Source organism: Aulonocara sp. 'chitande type north' Nkhata Bay, linkage group LG20, assembly GCF_057382095.1.
Source record: "Aulonocara sp. 'chitande type north' Nkhata Bay isolate Kocher_YH1m ecotype deep benthic linkage group LG20, A_spYH_male_GT1.1, whole genome shotgun sequence".
In the NCBI taxonomy this organism is placed as follows: domain Eukaryota; kingdom Metazoa; phylum Chordata; class Actinopteri; order Cichliformes; family Cichlidae; genus Aulonocara; species Aulonocara sp. 'chitande type north' Nkhata Bay.
In genome coordinates, this window is record NC_141363.1 from 36,113,333 (window position 1) to 36,140,353 (window position 27,021).

Here is a 27,021-nt window from a genome sequence, read left to right on the forward strand (position 1 = left end):
TGTTTATTGACAGTCCGAATGGCCCAGGGGAAGAAGCTGTTTGTGAGTCTGGAGGTGTGGGACCAGATTGACCTGAGGCGCCAACCAGAAGGCAGTGATGGCCCTGGTTTTACTTAGACTTTAGGTAATGCTATGTTATACTGCTTCCAACTTCTACACTAAAATCTAAACTATTCTATTCTATGCTTAATTTATTTGCTAATGATTGAGGGGGCACAGTTTATGGATGCAGTTAAGATAAGCTACTTCATATTTTGTGCATATCTGAGTGACATCTGCTTAAGATGAAGACCTTATACATTTAGATCTGAAGAAAGAGATATTAATGGGAGAAAATCACAAAGTAAAAAAATGCAATTGTATTGATATAAAAAAAGATATAATTGGCCTACTGTTTGTCACATTTGACAGCATGACTCCTTTTTAGTTTTAGGTTGTCCATTTGTGCAAGAAAAGCACTAAATAACTGTTTTATGTTTCTGTTAAACTGATGTTTCTTAAAACTAAAGCACACTCAGAATCATGTAACAATTCAATTTTTTTTTATTTTTTTTTTACACATTAGCTAATGTTTTATGTCTTAAAGAAAACAGCTCACAAGCAATGCTTTTCAGAGGCTTCATGCCCCAGTGGGCTTAAATTCAGTGAGTCAAACTGGTTTGTCCTCAGACTCTTAACTTATTCATGTAAAAAAAGGAAAGTCATTTAAAAACCTATGTGATTATATAATTTCTCTCACTGACAGATGTTGTATTGAAAGAAAAAGTAACAAATTACTGCGATTACTGCTGTAAAGTCTGACAAGTTTCATTTCACACATGATCAGGTGTGGATTCTTAAAGCAGTCCATCATAAATGCTTCTCATGTGGTAATCTGATGTTTGGTGTTTCTACTTCTTCTACTTGTGTTTAAATCCTCAAAATGATTTAATATATTTTTGGTCCTAATGACCAGTGGACATGTGAAGGAAAAGCACGAGGGTGCAGCACGAGGTTGTCATACTGTATCTTATTTAGGAGTGCACAGACACACACAGGTGTTTTTAATTTTCTGGGCTGCATCCCAAACTGAATATTTTTTCCCTTTAATGCATACCACAGCTGCTCTTACAAAATATGTATTGCTGCATGCAGAATGCGTACAACTGGGATATACTCCATCATAACGGCACTTTGTACTTTAACAGTCATGCATTATGTGTAGCTGACACAGACAAAAAAACCCTCAAAAACATGCTGGCTTGCATTCTGCAAAAAGCGCCAGTATGCAGAAGCACATCTTAAAATGTAAACCTAAATACCAGTTTTGGAACGTACTGACGTACTGACTCTTTTGCCACAGTAACATTGTGGCTCAGTTTTTAGTGCTCACAGCAGAGTTCATGCTCAGGCAGCGGTCTTATCTGTGGAGTTTGCATGTGCTACCTGTTATCGTGTATGTTTTCCCCAGTTTCTCCTTCAAACACATGCGGGATGAAGGTTTGATCACCTGTTTCAGTTGGAGCTCATCCCCAGGCAATGGACAGTGTCTGCAGACATCCAGTATCTGCTTGGGATGTGTTAATGCAGTAATAAGTTTAAAAGTAATTTTATCCACCACTTATTTACAGCTACAGGATACATAAAGATGAATTTTATGGAATTATGGATATTGGAAAAATAAAGATTATGCAGCTTAATGTTATTCCAATATATAGGAGGTTGAAGGAGGTGTTAGTCTTTATTTGCCACTTTGTCCTTAAGGTTTTCTGTTCCCTTGTTCTGTTCAACAAATTCAAGCATGAACTGCCTGTTTCAGATGTCCATCAGCATCAGCATTGACCTGATATGTTTATCTTCGACCGGGCGTTGGTCAGAGATAAAGATATAACACAGATAACACAAATATCTAGTCAGCCAATCACATGGCAGTAAATCACTGCATTTAGGCATGTAAGCATAGTGAAGACAACCTGCTAAAGTTCAGAGTGAGCATCAGAATGAGGACGAAAGATACTAGACTGTTGGAGCCAGATGGGGGGCTGAGCATTTTAAAAATTGCTGATCTATTGGCATGTTCCGCACAACCACTTTGAAGTCAAACAACTGCTCATTACAGCCAATGTATACCGGGGAGCTTCTCTGAACCCACAGCATGTCAAACTTTGAAACAGATGGGATTGGCTGCAGAAGACCACACTGGGTGCCCCTCCTGTCAACTAAAAACAGGAAACGAAGACTACACTTCGCAAAAGTTGACCAAATTTGGACAACAGAAGACTGGAAAAGTGTTGCCATGTATGATGAGTATCAGTTTCACTACAAAATGGGCAGAATTTGATGTAAACAACATGAAAGCTTGAAAGACTTGATTCAAACTGGTGGTGGTGGTTTAATGGTGTACCAGCTGAGCATCATTTAAATGTCACAGCCTTCCTGAGTGTTGTTGCTGACCATATCCATCACTTTATGAACAGTGTACAGATCATCTGATGGCTGCTTCCAGCAGGATAACATGCCAGTTTCAATCCACTTTTGGGATGTGGTGGAAGGGGAGATTAGCATCATGGATGTGCAGCTGACAAACCTGCAGCAACTGATGCTATCATCTCAATATGGACCAAAATCGGTGAGGAATCTTCCCAGCATTTCTATACCATGAAGAATTAGGGCAGTTTTGAAATAAGGCAAAATAAGGTCCAACCAGGTACTATCAATGTGCATCTAATGAAGTGGCCAGAAAGTGTGTATATTCCATTAATCAATAGACAGCACATTTGTTCCTCTGCTCTTTGTGGTTCAGTTTTTTATTTTCTTCCTTGTTTTTTCCCCCCTTTGATATGTGAAAATGTATTATTTCCCCCCAAAATTTATAATAATAATCATACACCTTTCTACAATATCTGTTTACATATAACTAAATGAAGGCTTATTGTCTTTCCACTGTCTTTCTGTTTGTATGCACTAGAGGGCACCAGCATGCTGGGAAAAACCAAGCAGAGCCACGGTGTCAAAGTTTGGGTTAGAATGTAACTTTCACCCTCTGTTGAAGATTAAATATAGTGAAACCTTACAAGAAGTGCACAGTAATTACTCACAGTCTATTGCAGACCTTAGTTGTAATGTTAAATCTTGCTGAGATGTAGTGTTGCACCTAACACTAACTTTCATGTCTGGTTTTTCTGCTGAATAATCATTTTCAGGTCATTTGTTTTCTTTATATTTCTTTTCATTATTCTAATAAAAACATACTGTGTTTAATAAACATATTTTATGTCAGCTTTTTAACATCACGTCCTGGATCTTAAACACTAATTTACTTAGAGAGTTACCGTAAATACTTTGTATGTGTATCATAGAGTGCTAAATTTTGACCTCATTTTCCAAGATTTTAACTGATTTAAAATTCTACTTAAAATTTTTAAAAATAAATAAATTAAATAAAATGGACCTTTTCTGCTCATTTCCAGCACCAAATCTTTAGTCACTGTGCATGTGTTACGGTTCAAAATAATGAGTATTTATCTTATAAAGTTCATCCTTGTTTTGCATGAAGCAATTTTAGCTCCTCCAAATTAAATTATTATCTGATTGGATGCTGCTCATAAAGAGGAAGTGTGAATAACAGCTGGGTGGAACCGCTGCAGTCATAGTCAGAGATATTCTCCTGGATGACCGTGTTATGGATATTTGCTCTCCCTAACATCATATAGAGCCAAGAAAGAAAATAGGCTCCATATTAAGCAATTCATTGATCCAACAGAAATCTTAGCTGATAGACTGATTAATCAACTAATTGACTGAAAAATTAGTTCAGTGTTAGTAAAATATGTGATTCAGTGCACTATGATAACCAGATACATTTTAATTTACACAGGAGGTCACAGCCTGACATCAGGGTGATTCTGCCAGGTATGACTGTGGTTTTCCTCGACCAGAGGTAAGATGAAAGAGCCTAAACTCATAGAGGAGTTTTTAATCTCTCTCCTTTGTCTCTCATAGACCTGCCTTTCTCTCACATATCCATGTTTAAGAGCAAAAATCCTTCTTCTAGTGACCTTCAAGGCAGTGACGACTAGCAGAGAATTAAACCCGCCAAAATAAATTGTGTTTTGCACTAAAATGATGTCTTGAGTTGTCTGAGTGCACAAGAACAGTTGGTATGGGAAGTCATAGTCTGGGCTTTTAAGAGGAACAGACAAACTGAGGATAAGAGAGTTGGTGATGGAGATTGGGACTGAAAAGAGGAAATTCACATGAAGATAAGAGAAGCAGCGATTATTTCTGAAGTGGCTGTTGAATTGAAGCTTTATTTCATAATTGAGTGCTGTGCTGGGTAAACTTAGTCTTTAATGGTAAAACTGTGTACTCAGTAATAATCTCAATCATGTTTACCGATCAATTTCCATCTGGCTCTACAAACAGACTGCACGGACCAGAATGAAGAATCTCACATGATTAGTCTCAGTAATCAAAAAGGTAAATAATTGTTTTTATACACAGTTTCAAAAATGCACCCAGCTACAGTATGCACCCAAGTAGGACTATACTGCCAGTTTCTCTTAATGCGATGTGCCATATCAGTTATTTTTCTTTTAATTCCTCCTCTGGCTGTATCTCATTGCTTCCCTATATTGGTTGCCAGTGAAAGCTTATCCTACAGGCACTTTTTTTTTTCAAACTGGGGGAAAATAAATTACTTTGCATCTAAGTTGATCCTTCATGCATATTTTCTTGTGCTCCCTGTTGGGATTGCGGTTAAGATTTTCATTTCAGCTCAGTTTAGCAAAAATACAAGTACATCACTTTAGGTCATATGCCCTATAGATTTTACTTTTCATTACAGAGATGGGGCTTCCTATATGTTTTAAAACGCACATGCATGTAATCGTCATAGGAAAGGCAACCTCACAGTTGCAGCTTTGCTATCAATGTGAATTTTGATTTTTGATTAGCCTTCTCAGAAAGATTTCTCCTGAAATGTTGTGTGTGGCACACAAAGATGGTTGTTTCTCAAGTCCTAAAACCAAAGCTGTCCAAGGTTATCCTCATTCAGACCAATATTTATTCATTTATTTATGCCTTTTTCCCTTCCAGAAATGCCATATCCACTGCAGGACAAGCAGGACATTTGGATGATTTGGCTTCATTTTTCAAATCCAGCTTCTTCACAAAAACGCTAATGCAGTTCTCTAAAAACTGAGAGCAAATTTCATGCTCAACGCACACCATCCGTGGAATTTTAAACAGAGGTGTCTCCTATAATGTCAATAAACTGCTTTATGGAAAATTGCATTGGCAGTAAATTTGAACCTGCTGTGCTCCCAAGTTAATGAACACCCAGCAAAGCAGCTTCCTCACAGATAATTAAAGTGCTCGGAAAAAAAAAATTTAAGATTGCCTCATTCACAGAAAATAAGAGCTGATTTTAAACATTCCATTATAATCTCTGTTCTACGATCGTTTTCAGTAAAATTTGTGTTTACAATTTCCCCTCATGTTTTAAAGTGTTTTTATGAATAATTTGAAATTATTTCAATCTTTCTGAAATCTCACTTTCTGTCAGATGATGCAACTTTCTGTGCCCCCAAAACAATGCAATGATCCGTTTGTTTTTGTGTTTTTAGTAAATAATACTAAACAAGAACTTTTTTTTATAATGAAATAAATACATACATGATACTTTTTAAACATATATACATACACATGATGTCACACAGCACAGGACCACATTATAAAAGAAACTAAAATTAAATCTAACATAGTTCTTTGTATTTTTGCATTGACATGGATGAAAAGACATCATCGTTGCTGTAAAGGAATCGCTTTTTTAACTAATGGATGTAAATGCATATTTTTAGCAGAAAATAAACTGCAAGACAAAATCTCTGTAAAGCAAAATAATTCTCAAGGACCTTCAGTCTTAACCATGGCCTACTTTGGAAATCTTTCTCTTTGTACTGATGTAAAATATTGCTGAAACTGATTTTCCTTGATTCCTAATCAGTCGATTGTTTAAATAGAATGATTTGAAATGACAGGTTATTAAGTTTTCTTAATCGCGTGGGTTCCCTTTAATATTGGTTTGCTAAGATCCAAATAAGAAGAGAAGCGAGGCCCCACAACTGAAATGGGAGTTTCTGTAAACCAAAGGGAGTCACATGCAGTGCTTTTTATGAAATAAAAATCTAAACTTATGTACAAATTAATGTGGAACTATTTTGTTCTACAGTCTCTGTTTAGAAAATGACTGCAGGTTACATGCTGCACTGGAGCCCTGCAAGTACAGGCCTCTTGACTGAAGTGATCTTCTGCTTACAGCACTCTCTCTAACATTAAACCTCTCAAAGACCCTGCAAGCTGGACGAAGTGGGGAAATTTGGTTGTGTTGTTCATCTCAGAAAACTGCAGCTGCCAGTTTGATTTTATGTCTCAGTTACAGTACATCCCACTATTGACAAGGACAAAACATTAGATCAGACATTCACTCCTACAGGCGGTGAATACTTGATCATTTTAGGTTGAATACCCCTTTACGTACAGTATCACGGTCCTCAATGTAAAGAAACCTAAACAATCTTTTTCACAGTCCTTGACTGCAATACGTTCTTATTTAATGAATCATTTCAATGTAAGCAGCTATCTCCTGGAAGTTTTCAGTCTTTTGAATATGTGGCTTTACAGCTGAAGGCCCCATCCAAAGTTGTGTTTCTTAATGTTTACAGGCCTCCCAAATACTGCACAGACTTTTTTAATGACCTCAGTGAACTGCTGTCTGTGATCTGTGTTGATTTTGACTGTGTAATTATTGTTGGGGATTTTAACATTCATGTGGACAACCCTCAGGACAAAGGGACTAAAGACCTGAGTAACACTCTGGGCAAATTTGGGCTGACTCAGCATGTAACAGAGGCCACACATAATAGAGGACACACTCTTGACCTACTGATCTCCAAAGGCCTGAGCATTTCAAAGGTTACTGTGTCTGATGTGGGCCTGTCTGATCATTACTGTGTTTTCTTTGAAAGTAAAATCTCAGCCCACACAAATATATCAACAACAGTGATCACAAAACGGTGTATAACTGAACACAGTAGTGCAATTTTTAACCAGGTCTTCCCATTAACACCTGACCTGCCCAGAGGGTCAGTCAATGAGCTCGTCAATAGCTTCAATGCTAACATGTTAAATGTAATGGACACTATTGCTCCCATTAAGGTGAAGGTTATCTCTGGAAGGAAAAAGTCTCCATGGAGAAACTCCACACTGGTGAAAAAAGAAAAAAGAGAGTGTAGGAAAGCTGAGCGCAGATGGAGAAAAACAAACCTCCAGGTTCATTATGACATTTATAAAGAGAAACTTCACAATTATAATTTACAACTGAGGAATGCAAGGAGGTCCTACTTCTCTGACATCATCACTAAAAACAGCCATAATGCTCGGGTCTTATTTTCTACAGTTGACAGGCTAACAAACCCTCCTGTGTCAGTGGCAGCTGAACTTCATTCGACCATGGCCTGCAATGACTTTGCCAAATTCTTCACTGAAAAAATCCAAAAAATTAGACAAGCAATTGGTACATCAACAGCAGATCCAGGATATGTACTGTGTCCACCAAAAAACTGTTTAAACACCATGAAACAGTTTCAACCTATTAACAGCAAAGACCTGGAGGACATCTTAGGTCAACTGAACTCCTCCTCCTGCTGTTTAGATGTCCTGCCAACAAGTTTTTTCAAAAAGGTCTCAAAGACTTTAGAGTCAGACCTGTTACAGATCGTCAACTTTTCTTTATTATCAGGTGTGTTTCCAGAATCACTAAAAACTGCTGTAATCAAACCTATACTGAAAAAGGACAATCTTGACAAGACACAAATGAACAACTACAGGCCGATCTCAAATCTCCCGTTTTTAAGTAAGATCATTGAAAAAGCAGTTTCTCAACAGCTCAGTTACTTCTTAAAACAGAATAATTGCTATGATGCCTTCCAGTCAGGTTTTAGACAGAACCACAGCACTGAAACTGCTCTGACCAAAGTGTTTAATGACATATGTCTGAATACAGACAGTGGAAAAATGTCAGTCCTAGTTTTACTGGATCTCAGTGCAGCATTTGATACAGTTGACCACAACATATTACTCAAACGACTGGAGAACTGGACAGGTCTTTCAGGAACTGTACTAAACTGGTTCAAAACATACTTAGAAAACAGGAAATACTTTGTATCAATAGGTAACTTCACATCTGAGCAGACAAGTGTTTGTTTGTTCCATCTTGGGACCCCTTCTGTTTAACATCTACATGCTCCCACTGGCACAGATTATAAACAACAACAAAATAAACTATCACAGCTATGCAGATGACACACAAATATATATCACAATGTCACCAGGAGACCGAGGCCCTGTACAGGCTCTTGGTAAATGCATTGAGGAAATCAATGACTGGTTGTGCCACAATTTTCTCCAGCTAAACAAAAACAAAACTGAGGTAATAGTCTTTGGCGCCAAAGAAAAACGATTACAGGTCACCAGAGAACTTCAATCTATACATCTAAAAACCACAAACCAGGCGAGAAATTTGGGTGTAGTGATGGATGCAGACCTAAACTTAGAAAAACACATTAAGACAATAACAAAGTCAGCTTACTATCACCTCAAGAATATATCAAGGATAAAAGATCTGATGTCTCAACAGGACCTGGAAAAACTAGTCCATGCATTCATCTTTAGTAGGCTTGATTACTGTAACAGCATCTTTACAGGTCTACCTAAAAAATCAGTCAGACAACTACAGCTCATTCAGAACTCTGCTGCTCGAGTCCTCACTAAGACCAAAAAAGTGGACCACATCAGTCCAGCTCTGAGGTCCTTACACTGGCTGCCTGTACGTCAGAGGATAGACTTTAAAGTTCTGATGCTGGCCTATAAAGCTCTGAATGGTTTAGGACCAAAATACATCAATGACCTCCTGACCCAGTATGAACCTTCCAGATCCCTCAGGTCATCTGGATCCGGTCTTTTATCAGTTCCCAGAGTCAGAACCAGACACGGAGAAGCTGCATTCAGCTTTTATGCTCCTTATATCTGGAACAAACTCCCAGAAAGCCTCAGATCAGCTGAAACACTCAGTTTATTTAAATCCAGGTTGAAGACTCACCTGTTCTCAGCTGCATTTGAATAAAGCACCAAATCCACACTTTAAGCTTAAATTTCAAAACTTACATTTAACTACTGATTTTATCTACTGTTCTGATTTTATCTGTTTTGATTTTATATACTGTTTTGTTTGTTTGTTTGTTTGTTAATTAGTTAGTTAGTTTATTTGCTTGTTTTAATCAATTTTAAATCATGCTTTTTATTTGTTCTTGTTTCTAATGTCTCTGTAAAGCACTTTGAATCACCTTGTTGTTGAATTGTGCTATACAAATAAACTTGCCTTGCCTTGCCTTGCCTTGCCTTGCCTTATAATATACTCAGTTGGCGCTGGTGGAATATTAAACATAGTTTATCCTCATGATGCACACTGAGGTACACATTTTCCTAATTAACCTTTAAGCTGGAGGGGGTTCTGCTGTCTCATTTTCTGCTCTCTTGGAATCCTGTTAAATTACTGCACATTTAAATGAAACAGGAAACAAGCTGACACAGAAGTAGACGTCAAGACATTGCAAGTATACTTTTTTGTGGCAAATCTTCCGAGAAGTTTTTGTATCATGTTTTCATTTCACAATGAAAGAGTCACTCAGAAAGGATGACATGAAAGGTCCTTGCAAAGGTGGTGAAGTCTCATTGAGACTTTATTGTTCAGTAACCTCTTTGTCTTTTTGATCACGTGTCGTCCTTTGTTTGCTTTATGAAAGAATCAGGCTGTTCCACTAGAGGAACTCGGCCTGTGGTTTGGCTGAGAGTTGGCCGACTGTCACCTCTGTGTAGGTGGATCCAGTCAGGATGCAGGCAGTCCTTTGGGGTGTCACATGACACAGAGCTGCATTGTCAGTGCAGTGCAGACACGCCCCGTAGCTCTCCTGCTGTCCATTTGAAAAGCGCGTGGAGACGCTCATGTCCTTGTTGCGCTGTGATGTGGATCCGAATCGTTCTTTCGGCTCGGACTGCGGACTGCCCCTGTAGATCATCTGTCGTAACATCGAAGTGTCTCTGTATAAACACTCGCGAAAGTTGGGCTTACACAGGAGGTAGACCATAGGGTTGGAGATGGTAGAAGACTTGGCAAACACTGCAGCAAGGGCAAAAGCAGCAGGAGGAACTTGCGTGGCATCCCCAAAAGCAGCCCACATGGCCACGACAGCATATGGAGACCAAGCAGCCAGGAAGCCTATGCACACTGCTACAGACAGCTGTGGAGAAGGAGCATTCACACATATGCATGCAGATATTCAAACAACATTGAACAAAAAACATGACATGGAGAATTTAGTTTCATGTTAGTGGCAAATTTGTATGAAAACATATATCTTAAGTATTATAACTTTAGTTTTGAATCTATCCACTCAGAAGTCTACATATGCATCAGAAGACTGTACAGAGATAAAGAAAGTAATCAATTTAATTTATAACCTTCTAATTATTTATGTTTTCATATCCTACTCAGATCCTGTTAGCTATAAAAGCTATAGTCAGTGGTGCTGAAGCGACACAGCCATAACCTCTGACCTTGACAATGAGAGCGTGTGCATTGGTGCTCTTGGCCTGTGGTGACACATGCTGCTGGACGGCCTGACGTGAGCCCCGCACGGTCAGCAGAATGAAAGTGTAGGAGAGGAAGATGATAGTGCAGGGGACTACATAGCAAAAGAAGAAAAGGCAGATAATATAAGACAAAGCTGAAAGCTCATAGTTGGGTGCATGCCAGTCAATGCAGCACGCTGTCCCATAAGGCTCAAGACTGTAATGTCCCCAGTGTGCCAGTGGCCCCAGAGCAAACACAGACGCGTAACACCAAACTCCAGCCACCAGGAGGTGGGCATGTGACGAGGAGAAGTTGTTACCTGATAAGAGAGGAAATAGAAAAAGGTGCCTTGAAGTTATTATGCTCGTTTTACTCCTGCTGCTGGTAAACTTTCTGTAGCTTTGACAACATCATGCTTATCAATTTATTCCACCCTCACCGTGGTTGGGGACACAGACTTTAAGGCAGCACACTAAGGAAAGCACTGTGAGGTTTGTCAAGCTGCAGAGACCAAACAGCACTCCACACATAGCATACACCTGGCAGATGATTTCTCCAAACAGCCACCTGTACACACAGACAATGAGTAAAAAAAATGTAATAGAGGCTAGGGCCCAGAAAACTGCTCCCTGTTTGAGTGTAACTGTAGAGTTTCAGTCACAGCTTTGGAGGGTCTTTTTATTGAGTGTGAGGATAGAAGTATAATAACAAGCTTTGGGAAGCCCTCTCCATCCCGAACATAGATTTCCAATATAATTTGTTTATATTTATTCTGCAATCTGATACAGTATTAAGAGTACCTGCTGGAACATGATCCATTTCAGTTGCATTCAGGCATTTAGGATGAAATAAACCACTTTCCAAAATGTTCTCACTTTTCCTCATTCTCATTCTTTCTTGGTTATTATTAATCTCTTCTAACAACAATAAGCCCCTGTTCAAAACCAGAGGTTCAGTTAAGCTAATTTAGAACAATACATTTTAAATCAGGTACATTATTATTACTGGAGGCCGTCATGTATCTTGTGTCTGCAAAAGTGTTCGCATTATTTTGTTTTTAAAAAGTATATTTTTGGTTGATAGATGACTATTTTCTGACTGTTTGCTAAGCTAATTGCACCAAAGGACCTCTGGATATTGTGTCAATAAAAAACAAGGACAAGAGACCTCACGTAAATGTGCTCCACCTTAATGTTTCTTTGTGAGCACTGAAGCTCTCCTGCAGTGCTGGAATTGCTCTTTGCAAGTCAGATTATGATCACTTTTTCACGTATGAAATGCATACTAGATCTCCTCCACCTTGTAACAGCAGAGACCCTTGATTTGAATATGAGTTTCTGGGAAGAGCAACTCACAGGCAGCTAAATCTGGCAACTAAGAATGGTGGTGAGTGACAGAGACCACAGATTTATTTTTGTTTACCGAAATGGTGACATTTTCATGACATGTACCGCAGTTTTGCCAGATGCCCTCTCTTGGGATGTAGCTGTTGAACTCAGGGCAAACTGACAGTGCAAAACTCTGTGAGTGTGAAGACAAAAACAAAAAACAAAGCCGAAAGCAAACACCTGGTAATGCTCGTGACGTAACACGTCTTCGTCAGGCTTGGAAACTGCAGTGTCCTCCACTGAAGATGTTTTCATTCAGAGTTTTGCACTGTTGATTTTCCCAGCAAGAGTTGGAGTTTGAGGTCAATGATGAAAATGTAAGTAGGTATTTAGACAGAGTGACAGAAAAAAAGGAACTGCACAAACTTTAACAGGAAATCTGTTAAAAGTCATTTTTTTATAGATTTTTAGGTTAGACATGTTGTAACATATACTCACTGGGCATTTCATTTGGTATAACTGTTTAAACTGCTCATTAAAGCAAATATCTAATTAGCCAAATACGTTGCAATATGTTGATACATTTAGGCATGTAGGCACGATGAAGACACCCTGCTGAAATTTAAAGTAAGCATCAAAATGCCGAAGAATGCGGATTTACTTTTGCTGGATTGCTGAATAGACTTGTCTGAGTATTTCATAAATTGCTGATCTACTGGGATTTTCCCACACAACCATCTCTAGGGTTTACCAAGCGCGAGCTGAAAAGAAAATATCCAGCGAGCAGCAGTTCTTTGAGTGAAGCCAGATGTCTGAGGAGAATGATGATGTCAAATAACCACTTGTTACAACCAAGGTAAGAGCATCTCTAAAAACACAGCACATTGAACCTTCAAGTAGAAGGGCTAAAGCAGCAGAAGAGGTGACAATTCTGTCTGCTGACAACAGGAAACTGAGGCTGCAGTTCACACTGGTTTACCAAATTTAGATAATAGGAAAATTGGAAAAATGTTAATGAGTCTCAGTTTCTGCTGTGACATATGAAAGCATGGATCCATCTTGGTTCTATTTCATGTCACAAAACGAATCAAACTGATTTCTTGAACGTGACAACGAGTTCACTGTAAAAGGCCTCCACAGTCTGGTCCTGATGCAGAAGGAAATTGGTGAATTCACATCAGTTTGTTAGGAATGGCACTAAATGTGGAGGCCCTTCCACATGGGGCTAGATTGAAAATATAGTTAAGGCCCACAACTACACAAAATGTTTATCAATCTCCATTTTTTTGCTATAACATGTAGCTATTTATAGTGAATAGAGAAAAAAATTTAATGATTACTGATAAATGAATTTGAAGTTGAAATGAAATAAAAATATAGAAGGAGCTTTTACGATACCTGTGTGAAAACGCCGATGGTATGGCCAGTGGAAGTAAAGTGAGTGTCATCCCAAGGTCACTGATGGAGAGATTGATGATGAAGAACTCTGCTGGTTTCAAGGTTGACCGCTTGTGATAAGCAACAAGTAGCAGTGTGGAGTTGCCTATGATGGACAGTACACCTGTGAAAGAAAAGGAGATTGAGTTGTGCTAAAGATGGATAAAGCATAAAAAAAATGTTGTGTGGACTCACAGAATAAGCTGTAGACTGAACCCATGAAGATGTCATGCTCCTTGGAGATGGTGGAGGTAAACACAGCAGACGTGTCTGAAGCATTTCCCATCTGAAATGTCACCACTCGAATTAATTCATGGTCAATAAAGCTGAAAATAATCCAGGAATTTACAAAAGTCAATACTCAACTGAGGATCCTAAAAAAATGAAAACATGCAAAAAGGAAGTATATGTAGTCACTATGTAAAATCAAATCAATGCAAACTGTTTTGTTTCTGAAGCATTTCAAGCACTGCACACTGTCTGTAGTGCACTACAAGCTGTCCTACTGCTGTTATTGCAAAAAATATCTGCAGCCTACAGGATCAGATGTAGAAATAAATTAAAAAAGCCGTTTTGAAGAAAAATAATCCTCTGCAAAAGCTGAGGACTGTTCATATTAAATACAAATATCTAAAAAGCATTGACAGATGGAAAAAATTAAAGCACGGTGCCATTTTTAGGATTTACAACAGGGGTACAAGCGGTTGAGGGAACAAAACAATTATGATTAAGACCAAATGTGCTCAGATTTTCTGGGAATAAAAAGCTTGTGAAATTGCAGTCTAAGCATGATTCACCAAGCACACATGCAATTGCAATCCAGACACCGAAGTGATCGAAGAGATACATAATGGGCCGAGGTGAGAGTGTGATTCTTTTTTTCCCTGCCATGAAACAGAGTTGACAGGCTCTCCAGGATTTCTAACTGTCACGATCCTGGGTCTTATGACCCGGTGTTTTGAGTTTTAGTTCATTTTGATGTTTTAGTTTATGTAAGCCCTTCAGGTTCCTAAGTTCATTTGTTATCATGCTTAAGTGTTTCTAGTTCTTATTATTTCCCCCTCGTGTTTCCAACTATGGTAAATCTCCCCTGCTTTTCATGTGTTTCATGTCTGTGTCTTACATTGTGAAGTTTGGGTTGTCATGTCTACGTCTCATTATGTTTCCTGTTTTATTGTGAAGAGGTCTGGTGTTTCTGTGTTCATCGTGTTCAGTTTTACTCTTCCCCTGTGGCATTGTTATGTTCATGTTGATCTACTGTGCCTTTCTGTTCCATGTTTCAGATCCCTATGTTCTGTCTCCCCCAGTCTGTTAAGTCCACATGTCTTGAGTTCCGTCAGTGTGTTTCCTGTTTTACTTTCACAGTCTGTTCTATGTTAATGTTTCTAGTTTTGCTTCCCTTGCCTCGTCCTGCTTAATTACTCTCAGCTGTGCTCTCCTCCTGTGGCTCATTCCCCCTCGTTATCCCTCAGTGTATTTAAGCCCCATGTTTCTCTTTGTCAGTGTTGCGTCCTCCATCATAGCTGTGTGATTTTTCCCTGTGGCTCCTTGTGCTTTAGTTTTTCCCAGTTTAGGTTATTTTGTATTGTTTTTCGTGTCCCACTCCACGCCAGCAATAAAGCTGTGTTTTTTGAGTTTAACTTTTGACTCTGTGAGTTTGCGTTTGGGTCCTTCTCCTGCCTGCCACACAGCCGAACTGTGACACTAACACATTGTTGGAAGATTCTTAATGGAGTCTTCTCGCCATCACTTGAAAACTGTCAGAGGCATTCATGCTTCTCATATTCTTTAGCCAGTCGGCTTCTTCTTACCCAGCTATTTGCAACCAAGATAATGATTGCTATTCAGTGCATCACTTTGCTTGATAGAAAATGAAAAATACAATGGAAATTGGGAAGGAAAGGATGGTGCAGGGACGAAATGCGGAGCAAGAGTTGGATAGCTACCAGAGATGATGTAGAGGCAATATTGATGTTCAAGGACTTAGGCAATCACAGGGATGAAGCTTCATTACTATGCAAGTCAGCACGCCAGTCAATGACGAAATGTCCAGTCAGTCTGAGTGGAGGAGACTCAGCGGAGTACAAAGCTGTGACCCATTTTAGTACCACTCAACTCCATGAACTTCATTCTTGTGTCAGCACAATAATGGATTCTCAATCAAGTAAATTTCCCTTCAGGTGTTTTAGGAATCAGTGATGGAACTGGCGTAGCACACGTTTACTATCATTCCAAAGCCTTTTCTTCCCCAAATTAATTACCTTGAAGAAACAATTCTTTGTATTTCTTTCCGCATCTAATCTCCAGCATTGATTAAAAGCAACACTGTTACCACATTAATGATCAGCCCTGTTATTGCTGGGATAGATACAGTTTGTGAGAGCATGTGTTCTGATAAAATGTGTGTTCACTCAGATCTGTGCAAAACATGTTTTCATCTCATGAGATCTCTTGGGAGGGGAAACTGTCAGGTTTTGGAAGATTTAAAGCTGATATTAATCATAAACATCCTTTGCACAGATCTGAATGTGCACATGCTTCTCTCTCAAGTGTGCTGGTTTTTAAGCTCAAGCACTCTCACCAAGCACTGACTGAGCTTTTTCTTTTTTTTTTAAAAATTGGCTCTGTAACTGAGAAAGCGTGCATCTTCCTTTTAATTGGATCATAATATGCTTATTTTTGTATTAGCTCCATAATAAAACAAAAGCAGCTTTGCACAGTTCAAATTTCAAAATATGATCCTTATTTATGTTATATTGGGTTTATGTGTAGCTCCTCTGTTTGACGCTAAAAGACATTTAAGCTCCTGTCCCTTTATGCCAACTTTTGTCTGATGGGTTGCCCTTCATAAATACGTTTTCAGGTGGGTACAACTTCTTTAAACTGTGTCTGAGATATATTAGAGACATCCATTCTTAATTATATATAAAAGCAGCGGAGCATAGAAAAAATGTGTCATCGTTTTCGAAAAGGCTCCGGGTTCGCTGTCCAAACGGCGTTTTCAAATGTATCCGCTTTAGAAAGCGTTTTCAAAACACTGCGTTTTCCTTGACTGAAAACGCCGTCTCAGTGTGGACGGAAGGCCAAAATTGTCACGGACCCGGTTCCGGGGACTCGGGGTTCGTGAACAGTGTGGACCTTTATTGTTATTAGTGTATTGGATGTATGTTTGCTGCACTGTGCTCTTGTGTTCCATGCTGGTGTGTGTGTGTGTGTGTGTGAGGCTGGAGGATGAAGGACAGCCACCTGCAGGCCTGATGGGTGTGGCCCTGCCAGCTGCTGGTCACGCCTAGCTTACCACACACCTGCTTCTGATCAGGATCGTCGGGGGAGCTACTTAACAGAGCGATGGAGCTTCCTCCGGCGCAGGATCGTTGAGTTAGACTCCATGTCAGTGTTTCTAGTGTTGTTAAAGTGTATGCCTGCCGGAGTTGGTGCCATAACGGCTGTGTCTGTGTTTTTCCCCAGGAGGACAGCGGAACACAGGACTGCAAGACACACGGGGTGTGTGAAGGCACAGGGGCAGAGAGCACGGGATACCAGCACTTGGGAGAAGACACGTCACGGGAGTCGAGGGAGCACTTTTGGAGATTTAATGTGTGGTGTACAATTACCTCACTGTAAATAAACCCACTGTTCATTCCATTAAGTCTGCGTTTTGGGTCCTTTCTCCTACATCCCCCACGGTCTGCCCTCCAGACCGTGACAAAAATGGAGAGAAAAGGATGCAATTTCAAATGAAAATGTATTAGTGTGGACATGGCCCATTTGGCCCATTTTGACATCATAGCGTCACATAGTTGTTGCAGATTTGCTGACGAGTTTTCTGCTGCTTCAAGGTTTAACAGGTTTTGCATTCAGAGGTGCCTTCGTATCAGCTCAAGGCAGTCTGGTTATTATCCACTGACATCTAGCATCAACGAGGTGCTTTCACCCAGAGGGCTGCCATGTACTGGAGGTTTTCTCTGTAAACACTAGACATGGCTGTGTGGGAAAAATCCCAGCAGATCAGCAGTTTATGAAATACTCGGATCAGCATAGCGAGTGTGGAAATGAAAAGGGAGCTGTTATGGAAAGATAAACTCTGTCATTGGTCTGCTGTGATAGATTGAGTATTTTGAAGCTGAGTGGGCTATGACACAACTGTCATGTCTCTGAGCTTGCCTGAATAACTAATAATTGGACGCCTTTGATACAGGGACACGAGGACTTTGACCTCCAGATGATGACGTGAGAAATGTACCTTATATCACCTGCTTACCTGACTTATTATTTCATTTTTCAAGCACATGTGCACTCTATCCTTTCCTTCTCTGACCCTGTAGAATCATGTGGTTTGCAGAGGATATTTAAAATAATCTTTCTGCAGTTTTACTGCTGTTGTCAGCATGACAAGTTATCTATTAAGTTTGCAACAAGTTTGCCTGAGGCAGGCTATCAAACTGTGAGATTTGCGGTGCCACTGAAAGTAGAACTGTCACTCATAACCATTAAATGTCTGTAGTCAGCGGAGATGAGCAGCCATTTAAAGGCTGACAGGCATGTCAGTGAGTGAAAGAGCAAAGAGACCACATGCTCAAGGGCAATGGTTGTGTATCTGCATGGTTTCCAGCCAGTCTCAATTTTTGATTTGTGTTTAAATGTTAATCTGTTACCCAGCATTTTCTTTCCTTCAGAAAATGTTACCAACAGGATTCGTATTTTTATCTAAAGTAAATTACCCTCTTTTCCATTATAATGGCTCTCAGTGTATGTGCATTGACATTATGAATCAGAAAATGTTTGTGATCGAATGTGAACTGAATGCAAAGTGTCACATTTAATTTTGCATGCTTGGCTTGATTTACCAGCCCTGTCCCTTGAGCATTTACACTGTTTATATATGTACATTTCAAAGCAGTATTGAGCAGTTTTTACTTATTTATGCCTTTTTGTGTTACAAATATGCTTGAAAAAAATAACCTGAAAAGTGAAACCAGTGTGGAAGTGCCTTAAGCCTGTATTCCCTCTAATAGCCAGCAGGCACGTCTCCTCTGATTGGGAAAAAATATCTGGTTGTATAGACGTCTATGGGGAAATGACCTCTGTAAATGAATTCCTGGGGGGTTTATAGTGTCACTCACTAATTTCAGGTTTAACATTATGTTTAGTTTATAAATTATCATCCTTATTAGAGTGAAACAGAAGTGTACAGTGCCATAAAAAAGTATTTGACCCTTTCCTTTTCCTTTCTGTTTTTTTAGTATTTCTAAAAGTAGGATGCTTCAGAACATCAAACTAATTTTAACACTAGACAAATGTAACCAGAGTAAATAAAAAATGTAGCTTTTTTTTTTTTTTTTTACCTGGCAGAGCTGCTGAATCAATACTTCATGTAAATAGGACCTGCCTGACAAAGTGAAGTAGGCTAAAAGGGCCTTGAGGCAACTGTTTGGCACTGTATAGCTAAATTTGAATTGAATTGAATAGAATTAAAAGATCTCTAAAAGCAACCCATCATACCACGGTCTACAGTGAAAGATCCTTTTAATTCCTTTGGACTCCAGTGAACTATGATGAGAACCATTATCCACAAATGGAGATAAGTTGAACACTAGTGAACCTTCCAGGAGTGGATGTTCTACCAAAATCACTCCAAGCACACGTCATCAACTCATCCAGGAGGTCACAAAAGAACCCCGAAAAACATCTAAAGAACTTCAGGCCTCCCTTGTCTCCTTTTATGGGGAGTGTTCATGATACAACGGTACTAAACAAACTGGGCAAAAATGGCATGGGGGAAAAAACAATGCTGACCAAAAAGAACCCAAAGGCTCGTCTACCCAAGACTTTGGGCAAATATTCTGTTGGCTGAACAAACAAAAGTTACATTTTCAGATAGCTGGTGTAAAACTAATACACTAAAACCATGAATTCTACTCTCCACCAGAAAATCCTGAAGGATAATATCCAGCTATCAGTTTGTACCATAAAGCTAAAGAGGACTTGGGTTATGGACAATGATCTGAAACACAACAACAATTCAACCAAAAAACTTAAATCATATTGAAATTCTTTTCATGCCTTCAATTTGACTGAATTACTAAAACAATTCTGGAAAGAAGAGTGGGCCAACATTCCTCCCCAGCGATGTGAAACACTTATCACAAATGTGTGATCCACAGCTTATTTTCACTGAAGTCAAATAGACAGCATAGCACTAGACAGTTTCACTACCATTAGGCGAGTGTTTACAGGCAAGTCAGCATCTTCCATATAAACTATGGCAACTGTACCAACTGACTAGTGACCAAAGCAATTGCAAGGAGGTTTTTTTTTGTGCAGCACCAAATGTCTGTTTGTGACCACTTTCAGCCTCCAGCAACCATTTACCAACCAGACGAGGAATTGATATATTTTCCCTGTTGACTGGTGGGTGCCCGGGCGCCTCCTACTGGTGTCTAGGCCTCTGTGACGGTGGCTCTAGCAGCTAGTTTCACAGATGGCCCATAGCCTCCAGCAACCACTTGCCAATTGGTTGACGAATACACATTTTTTCCCTAGCAACTGGTGGTTGTCAAGGACCGCTGACCAGTCTTTAGGCCTGTTTGACTGGTGCCTAACCAGTCAACAAAAAAAAGAAAAAAGGAAAAAAAAAAGAAAGCAAGATATGGTGCATACAACTCAAACTCTTGTGTTCTAGTTCAGGGCAACATAATTATACCACCGACAGCCTCACCCAGCAGCACTCTACCACACTAGATGCTGGAAATCGGTGGTAAAGCCCTTTGAGTTGAGCAGTATTTAAAATCAAAGCAGCAAATATGATGTCCAGTGTGTTGTGTGGTACGTGCCACGACAACCTAGTGAGACCTTTGTGAGATTAAAGTCAACTGTCACCGTCGCTGTGTGGAACTGCCACCTCATCTGAGAGTGACTGACAGTGACAAGCGAGTGCCATCACAGTACAATATTTACAGCAAGTTTTAGCGGCATGACAGCATGGTTGGAGGCAACTCCTTCAAACATTGCTGGGCATACGACATATCTTATGTAACCTGGAGAATTAACATATGATGCAATCTGCGTTCACATGATGTGTTTAAGAAGTCAAGCACTGCATCATATTAATGTAACTGTGAATCAGTTTTCAGCAGAATTATACGGGTAAATAAATTAAGCAAAGGGAGATGGCGCATGATTTGATTGTAGCATAGACCTTCTGCAGTTGTGGTAACATAGAGGACAGATTGCCATTTAGCTGATTGCAACTGAGGCAATTAATCATAAATGGTCTGATGCAAGCAGGCAATTACAAACTTTTGGTCATGTGACATGTCGCTCATCCTAATTGGATTAACTTGGCATAAATATTTTTTAATATACAATGCTATAAAATAGCTTTATAATTTTAAGTTGTTTTATAATATTCAGATGGACCTCTGTGGCTATGTGCACATCACCATCTTCATCAGTCTATATCACACAAACTATTGTGTGATTAATCTCTGATTAGTATAGAAAAAGAAACTTTTGATTAGGTCAGTGTCATGCCCTCAAACAGCTGTTTTCATTTCCTATTTGCCTTTGATTCTCATCTGCAGTTGGAGCTCAGTCACTTTGTTAAATTATGTTGTATCCAACAGGACTTCACAACAAAATCCGTCTTTGTCCACACTTATTGATTTTCTGCGAAGAGAGCTTTGAGTGAGCCACAATCACATATGTCTGCACAAGCAACAACGAAAACAACAGGAAACAGTTCATGCATGCAGGCAAACCCATCCAGATAAACAACGTGCAGCAAGCGGCTCAGGATCAAGGCAGGCTGTCTTGCAAATGGTCAGTGTTGTGACGGCTTCAACTTGGACCACCAGATAAAGAAAAGCACTCGTTTGTTACAGAGTGGGATAATCAGGATCTCGTCATTAATCCTGCCGGAGGTCCCACGAGTCCGCTGTGAGGTCTGAGCCTTCATCTTCATCATAAATGCGACATCATTGTTGATCCCCCCCTCTTTTTTTCTGTTATTGTCTAATCTCTTTGTATTGCTCTGAAAATTGACACCCCGCGGCTACGCTGCTTACCTTCCAGGGACGAATGGCTTGTCCTCAATTAAACTCATGGAGGCCAGGTGGAGAGCAGGACACAGAGGAGAGGAGCTTGGCCAGCCACCGAGAAGGAGACAGAGAGTGGAGGAAAAAGAGAGAGGTGGGGGGGAAGGATAGAGAGAGGGGAGCACTGGTTCTATTTCAGCCTCACACTGAAGAGTCCGGTTAAGGTATCCTCCTCCCCTTCAGTGACATACACTTGCATGCAGCTGGCCAGGTGGACACATGCTCGCTGCATCTTACAGCATGTGCGCTGATCATTATTGTTGGCATTCAACTGATGGAGAACGAAAAGCCCACAGTGACGGCAGGCCAGAGAGAGAATAACGGGAGAGAGAGAGACGGATCAGCATAATACTGGTAAGATCCGAGTGTCACTGATGACTCAAAGTACCGCTCCCCTCCCCATTTCCTCTGCCCACTCTTACTACCACTACTTTTTCCCCACATACCCTACACTTTGGATTATCCTCTCACTTTGCATGAATGAATCGTGCATGCGATTCAAGTGTGTAAGGTGGGTTTTCCCAAATCAGTCTCCACAGCTGACTCACATGCTGCTGTGAGCTGCTGGTATCAAATCGCTTAATTAATGAATCTTGAGGTTGGTAGCCAGCAGGAGAGAAAAGCAGCAATTGATTATAAATTTATAGGAATGAAGGCAATGGTGTTTTGATGTATTTTCATTCGATTTTGAATTCAATCACGGTTTCATCATTTTGGCTTATAATGGTCTCATGTCATGGTCCCAGTTCAAAGCAAAGAATGGAAGTAGCAACAATGGCTTATGGTGCTGATCAATGTATGTCTGCTGCTGTGCTACTGGCATCTGGAATTTGATGTGTAATTTGTGACTAAAAATGAATTTTGTAGGTGGCTCTCTGTAATTTAAGTCTAAAATGAATGTGACAGCCACTTTAGAAAATAAAGTGTCATCCTCGGTCACACAGTAAATCCAGTCCTGGTAGGGAGCAGCTGAACTCCACCTGAAGCGCTGTGTCATCCCACTTTATCATACCCACCAATGCAGTTTGCTTGTAGCAGCACCACTCCCAGACTGACAGTCATGGAAAGCTGCTTAAGGGAGCGTGGGCTCACTCGCTGAGCTGTGCCGAGGCTGCAGGGCTGTCAAAGCTGTAAAGAGCTGGGCTGTCATATTAATACCTCAGCACAGGGTTCTGGTCCTTCTCAGGCTGCTCGCTCAGACACGTTTAGATGAACTTAGTGTCACAGCCAGTGGCTGCAGTAGTATGATGTCCCTTTAGTGTAATATTGGACATGGCAGGAAGTGATCAGAGCAAGTGGAAATTATTAGAGATCATGTTGAAAGTGAGCACAGTCACTTTCCTTCTGGACCTGAAGACAGCGCGAATGTCAAGTCACTTAGTTTTAAACAATGCTAGATCATGTTTTCATGTGTTAGGTGGTCCAAAGCTGAGATCAGAAGAGAAATATCAGCATGATAAAATAATATAATACTCAAATAAAAAGATAAAACCCCAAACCTATATATGCAGTCAACAGACACTTTGCCTTATACAATTTTTGAATTTAATTTAATTTATTTAATTTAACAAAATATGGAGAGAAAAAACACCTTGACTATAATTATTTCATTGTATTAATGATACTAATATTAGCCTGGAAAGAGCACAACATGCACAAAAAATATTCACCAACATGTTTACTGTAATGTGCCAGAACTGTGTTCACAACTTATTTCTTTACTGTTCCAAAGTGGTAAAAAAAACAGTCAACAATAAGGGACGTAGCAATAGCACTTTAATTTAATGAATTATACTTCAACCACTGAAAGGCTCCACAGGACTGTTAACAGAGTTTTGGAGTCTCTCACATATATTCTGAAATTGTTCTTCTGAACAACATGAACACTGAGAATTTATTCTATTAAATTCTCATTAAATCCTCCTGAATAGTACTACTGGGAAAGCAAAATGGGTACTGTTTTTTTTTGGAATCTCAGAATTACATCTGTGCTTTTTGCAGATGATGAGGTTTGATTGGGTCCATCAAAACATGACTTTCAGCACGCTCTGAGTGGGTTCTCAGGCGAATGTGTGGAATGAGAGTCTGAGTCAATGGTCCTCTGCTGAAAAATGGTGGATTACTCCACCCTGCATTGCAGCCTGTAAGGTGTTGTACCAGAATGTAAAAATATATCTGAGCTAGAAAGTGAGCCAAAAAAATGAGGTTGTTTTACAAATAGTTAAAATTAGTTTCCAATGTAAGGTGGCTGGCCTCTCCTTTAGAGATAGATTGAGGAGCACTGACATCAAGAAGTAGAACTTCTGCTCCTTTGCATCAAAAGGAGGTAGTTTTGGTGTCTCATCAGGATTTGTCCTGAGCAGCTCCCCTTGGAGGTTTAATTGGACACTATCAGTTGGGAGGAGACTCCAGGCTAGGCTGAGAAGGTGTTGGAAGCATCAGGTCTGGGAATCCCTCAGAATCCCTCAAGAAAAACTGGAAAAGCTGGAGGAAAGGAGTTCTGGAATATCCTTCCCCGACTGCTGCCAGCATTACCAGACTTTGGATAATAGGAAGAAAATAGTTGGTTGGACGCACATAGCAGACCATAACTGAAATTGACAGACCTTTCTTGGACAGAGTTAATCTCAATTACTAAATTTCTGTGTATGATTAGGAATATAGATAAGAAACAAAATTTTTGGTACTGGAAAGCCTACGTGGTCTCAGTTTGTACTCCGTGTTCTTTTAACCTGTGATGTTTGAGACGACTTTGTTTACTCCTAGTAAACAGTTTACATGAAGAGAAAATGAGGAACTTTGTTTGTCAAACTGCAGTCTCCAAAACATGCAATATTCTCTGATGATGAGTTTGCTTTTTATTTGATTTAGCCAAAACAGAAAGTTTTGGCTGGGACATCCACTTCCTACACTGACAGCTAAAAAAAAAATAAAAAATCGGTGATTGTTCCCTGAGGCTGAGTCTGCAAACGATAGCCGATGGGTTCCTAGATTGACTCTGACTTATCCTCCAAGGAGACACATCGGTATTGCTTCAGGAAAGTCAACATTAAGCCTATTAAAATGACCTTGACCGCTGAAATGAAATGTATTGCTGTGATGTGGGAAAGTGATACTTCACCATTTATTTCCATGTAGGTCAGAGAAATATCCTTTTATATGACATCTTAACTCACTTAAAAAAACTTTTTTAATGAAACGTTTTTTTGGAAGGTTGTTGTTTATTACATAAGAAGATAGCTGTTAAATTGAACTTTGTCTTTGGTGAACGGCTCAAGTTCCAACTGTATTTTATCACATATTTAGCAGTGTGGTGGCTCAGTGGTTATGTGTGGCATTTTCATGATATGTTTGTGCTTGTGTTTCCTTCCAGCATCAAAGCATGCTGAGTAAATACTCACATCACTGTGCCCTTGAACAAGGCACTGCCTTACAGCTGGAGTTGCTCCCCAGGCCCTACTCCTTCTAATGTCTAGCATTGGTTAATGCAGGGAATGAGTTTTCCTACAGCGATCAACAAAGGAATTCTTATTTCCATTTGTTTTTTAAAAGTAAAAGTTACCCACCAAAGTCAGAAAAGACGTAACCAACATTACCGGTAAATCTGACACATGAAATAAATATCAATTTACTACTCTGACAATATTGCTTAAAAGTGGCTACAAATCATTTGTTTTTCATACGTTTCTCTTCCTGGAAGATGCTTAAATCTTCCAGCTCTTGTTAGCAGTGGCAGTTGACTGAGAGCAGAGGCCAACCCGCGGCCCTTTTAAGAGCATGGATTAGAAAGCTTCAGGGTACAGAATTATCTGATAAAGCCCTACAATGTGATTAATTGGTGCTGCAGGAAATTGGTCTGCTTTTTACCAATAAATAATTTGAACGAAGGGAAGCAAACAGCTTTTACATATTAAAAAAAGTCCCTTTTTCTTCCTTTTCACATAGCTGTCAGTCTGATTATTGGATGCTTCATTCTAGACTGAGATGTTCTCGAAAAAGAGAAAATAATAAGAGTATCAAATGATTTAATTTTATTGCCAGAAAAAAAGAAATGAAAGAATAAATTACATAACAGATGATTCCCCAATATCTACTAGAGGACTGCTTTTCGTTCCAAAGCAACGACCTTGGAAAGAGATAAAAACAAAAAAGCAAATAAGTATGTTTAATACCCATTCATAGCCATGTTGGATCCTACTCTATTACTAACAATGCCATAAGCATAAGCTGGTGCTTTAGTTGATTTTCAATCATGTGTCTGTTTTCGTGTTGAGGATTAAATTGCAGCTTTAGGGTCATTTCTACCTGCCTGAGGGACAGCGAGACAGAGAATGCTGAGACCACATTGTCCTGGTCACAGCAGCCTGAGTCAGAAGAGAACATTTGATGCACTCTGAGGCATTTATTTTGAGCTGCAAAACAGCACTGACATGTTAAATAACTTCAACCTGACAGGAAGAAGTAAAGGATAAGATGAAACGGTCTGTAATCGATACCAGAATACAAGTAAACATGCAATGTTTATTTGTTTATCACTTTTCAGGCGTCACTTTGAGACTGCAGCATGATGATGATGATTTACTGTGAAGAGATGTTGATGCAAGTGGTGGAGGCCATGACTAGGCTGAAGAAACAAAACAAAACTATCAGATAGACGACAAAACCAGTAGTGGCCGAATCAACAACGTGGTATACTGTTGATGAAGAAGCACTGCTCAGCTCTGCTCAGCTCAGCAACACTAAAAGCTCTAAAAAGACCACATATGACAAAGGGAATGATTGCAGAATTGTTTCTATTGTTAAGAAAAAAAAACCTTTGTAACATCTAAGTCAAGAATAGTCTTGTTAAGGTAGGAGTATCATTATTAAGGTCTGCAATCAAGTGAATTTACAACAAACTACAAACCACTGGTTACACTTAAGAACAAGAAGGTTCTAAAAAAATCTTCTGACCAATTAATTCAAGATGTTCTTGTATCAGCTGGAAAGAGAAAAGTATGAAGAAGAAGAGAAACAGCTCATGTTCTGAAGCATACCATGCTATCTGTCACATTATCTGTCAAACACGCTGGAGGCAATGTTATGGCATGGGCATGTATGGCTGCCAGTGGAACCGGGTCACTGGTGTTTATTGATGATGTGACTTCTGCTAGAAATAGCAGGAAGGACTCTGAAGTGCACAGAGCTGTAGTCTCTGCTCAGATTCAGCCAAATGCTGCGAAACTGAGTGGACACTGCTTCACAGTGCAAATGGATTAAGACCCAAAGTATACTGCAACAGAAACTCGAGTTTCTTAATGCAAAGAGATCAAATGGTAATAAGTGACCAAGTTAGTGAGTTTTCAAGTATTAAATAAAAACTAAATGCAGAAATACCCACAAACAAATGAGTGTAACTGCAAAGTCTTGGCAGAGCATCTCAAGAGAGGAAACAGCATTTAGTTAGGAATGAGGTACTGTGCATAAAAGACAGATCACGGGTGTGCAGGCA

At 39.6% G+C, this 27,021-nt stretch overlaps 1 protein-coding gene and 1 long non-coding RNA gene across 3 annotated transcripts; one reads left to right on the plus strand and one right to left on the minus strand.

Moving 5' to 3' along the window:
* The first annotated feature begins 405 nt into the window (after positions 1-405).
* LOC147306168 (uncharacterized) lies at positions 406-5,471 on the plus strand. Of its 2 annotated transcripts, XR_015126644.1 has the most exons (5): positions 406-2,277; positions 2,457-2,608; positions 3,857-3,919; positions 4,405-4,458; positions 5,077-5,471. It is a non-coding gene; the product is annotated as an uncharacterized LOC147306168 (long non-coding RNA). The 2 variants fall into 2 exon arrangements; XR_015126643.1 differs by having other exon boundaries at positions 406-2,608.
* Positions 5,472-7,684: 2,213 nt separating this feature from the next.
* Positions 7,685-21,822, minus strand: opn7d (opsin 7, group member d). Its single transcript, XM_086277770.1, has 6 exons — positions 21,501-21,822; positions 13,630-13,720; positions 13,396-13,558; positions 11,109-11,236; positions 10,654-10,988; positions 7,685-10,337 (listed from the first exon to the last, which is right to left on the minus strand). The coding sequence occupies exons 2-6, from the start codon at positions 13,718-13,720 to the stop codon at positions 9,858-9,860; spliced, it is 1,197 nt and encodes a 398-aa protein (XP_086133896.1). The 5' UTR covers positions 21,501-21,822; the 3' UTR covers positions 7,685-9,857.
* Positions 21,823-27,021: the final 5,199 nt, after the last annotated feature.

What these genes read in the sequence shown, in the direction of transcription:
- opn7d (XM_086277770.1), bottom strand. Translation starts at nt 13,720, where the DNA reads ATGGGAAATGCTTCAGACACGTCTGCTGTGTTTACCTCCACCATCTCC. An exon ending in CCATCGGCGTTTTCACACAG is followed by an intron (nt 11,237 to 13,395) that starts GTATCGTAAAAG and finishes CTGTGTGTACAG; the next exon opens with GTGGCTGTTTGGAGAAATCA. An exon ending in AGTCTGTGTCCCCAACCACG is followed by an intron (nt 10,989 to 11,108) that starts GTGAGGGTGGAA and finishes CTCTCTTATCAG; the next exon opens with GTAACAACTTCTCCTCGTCA.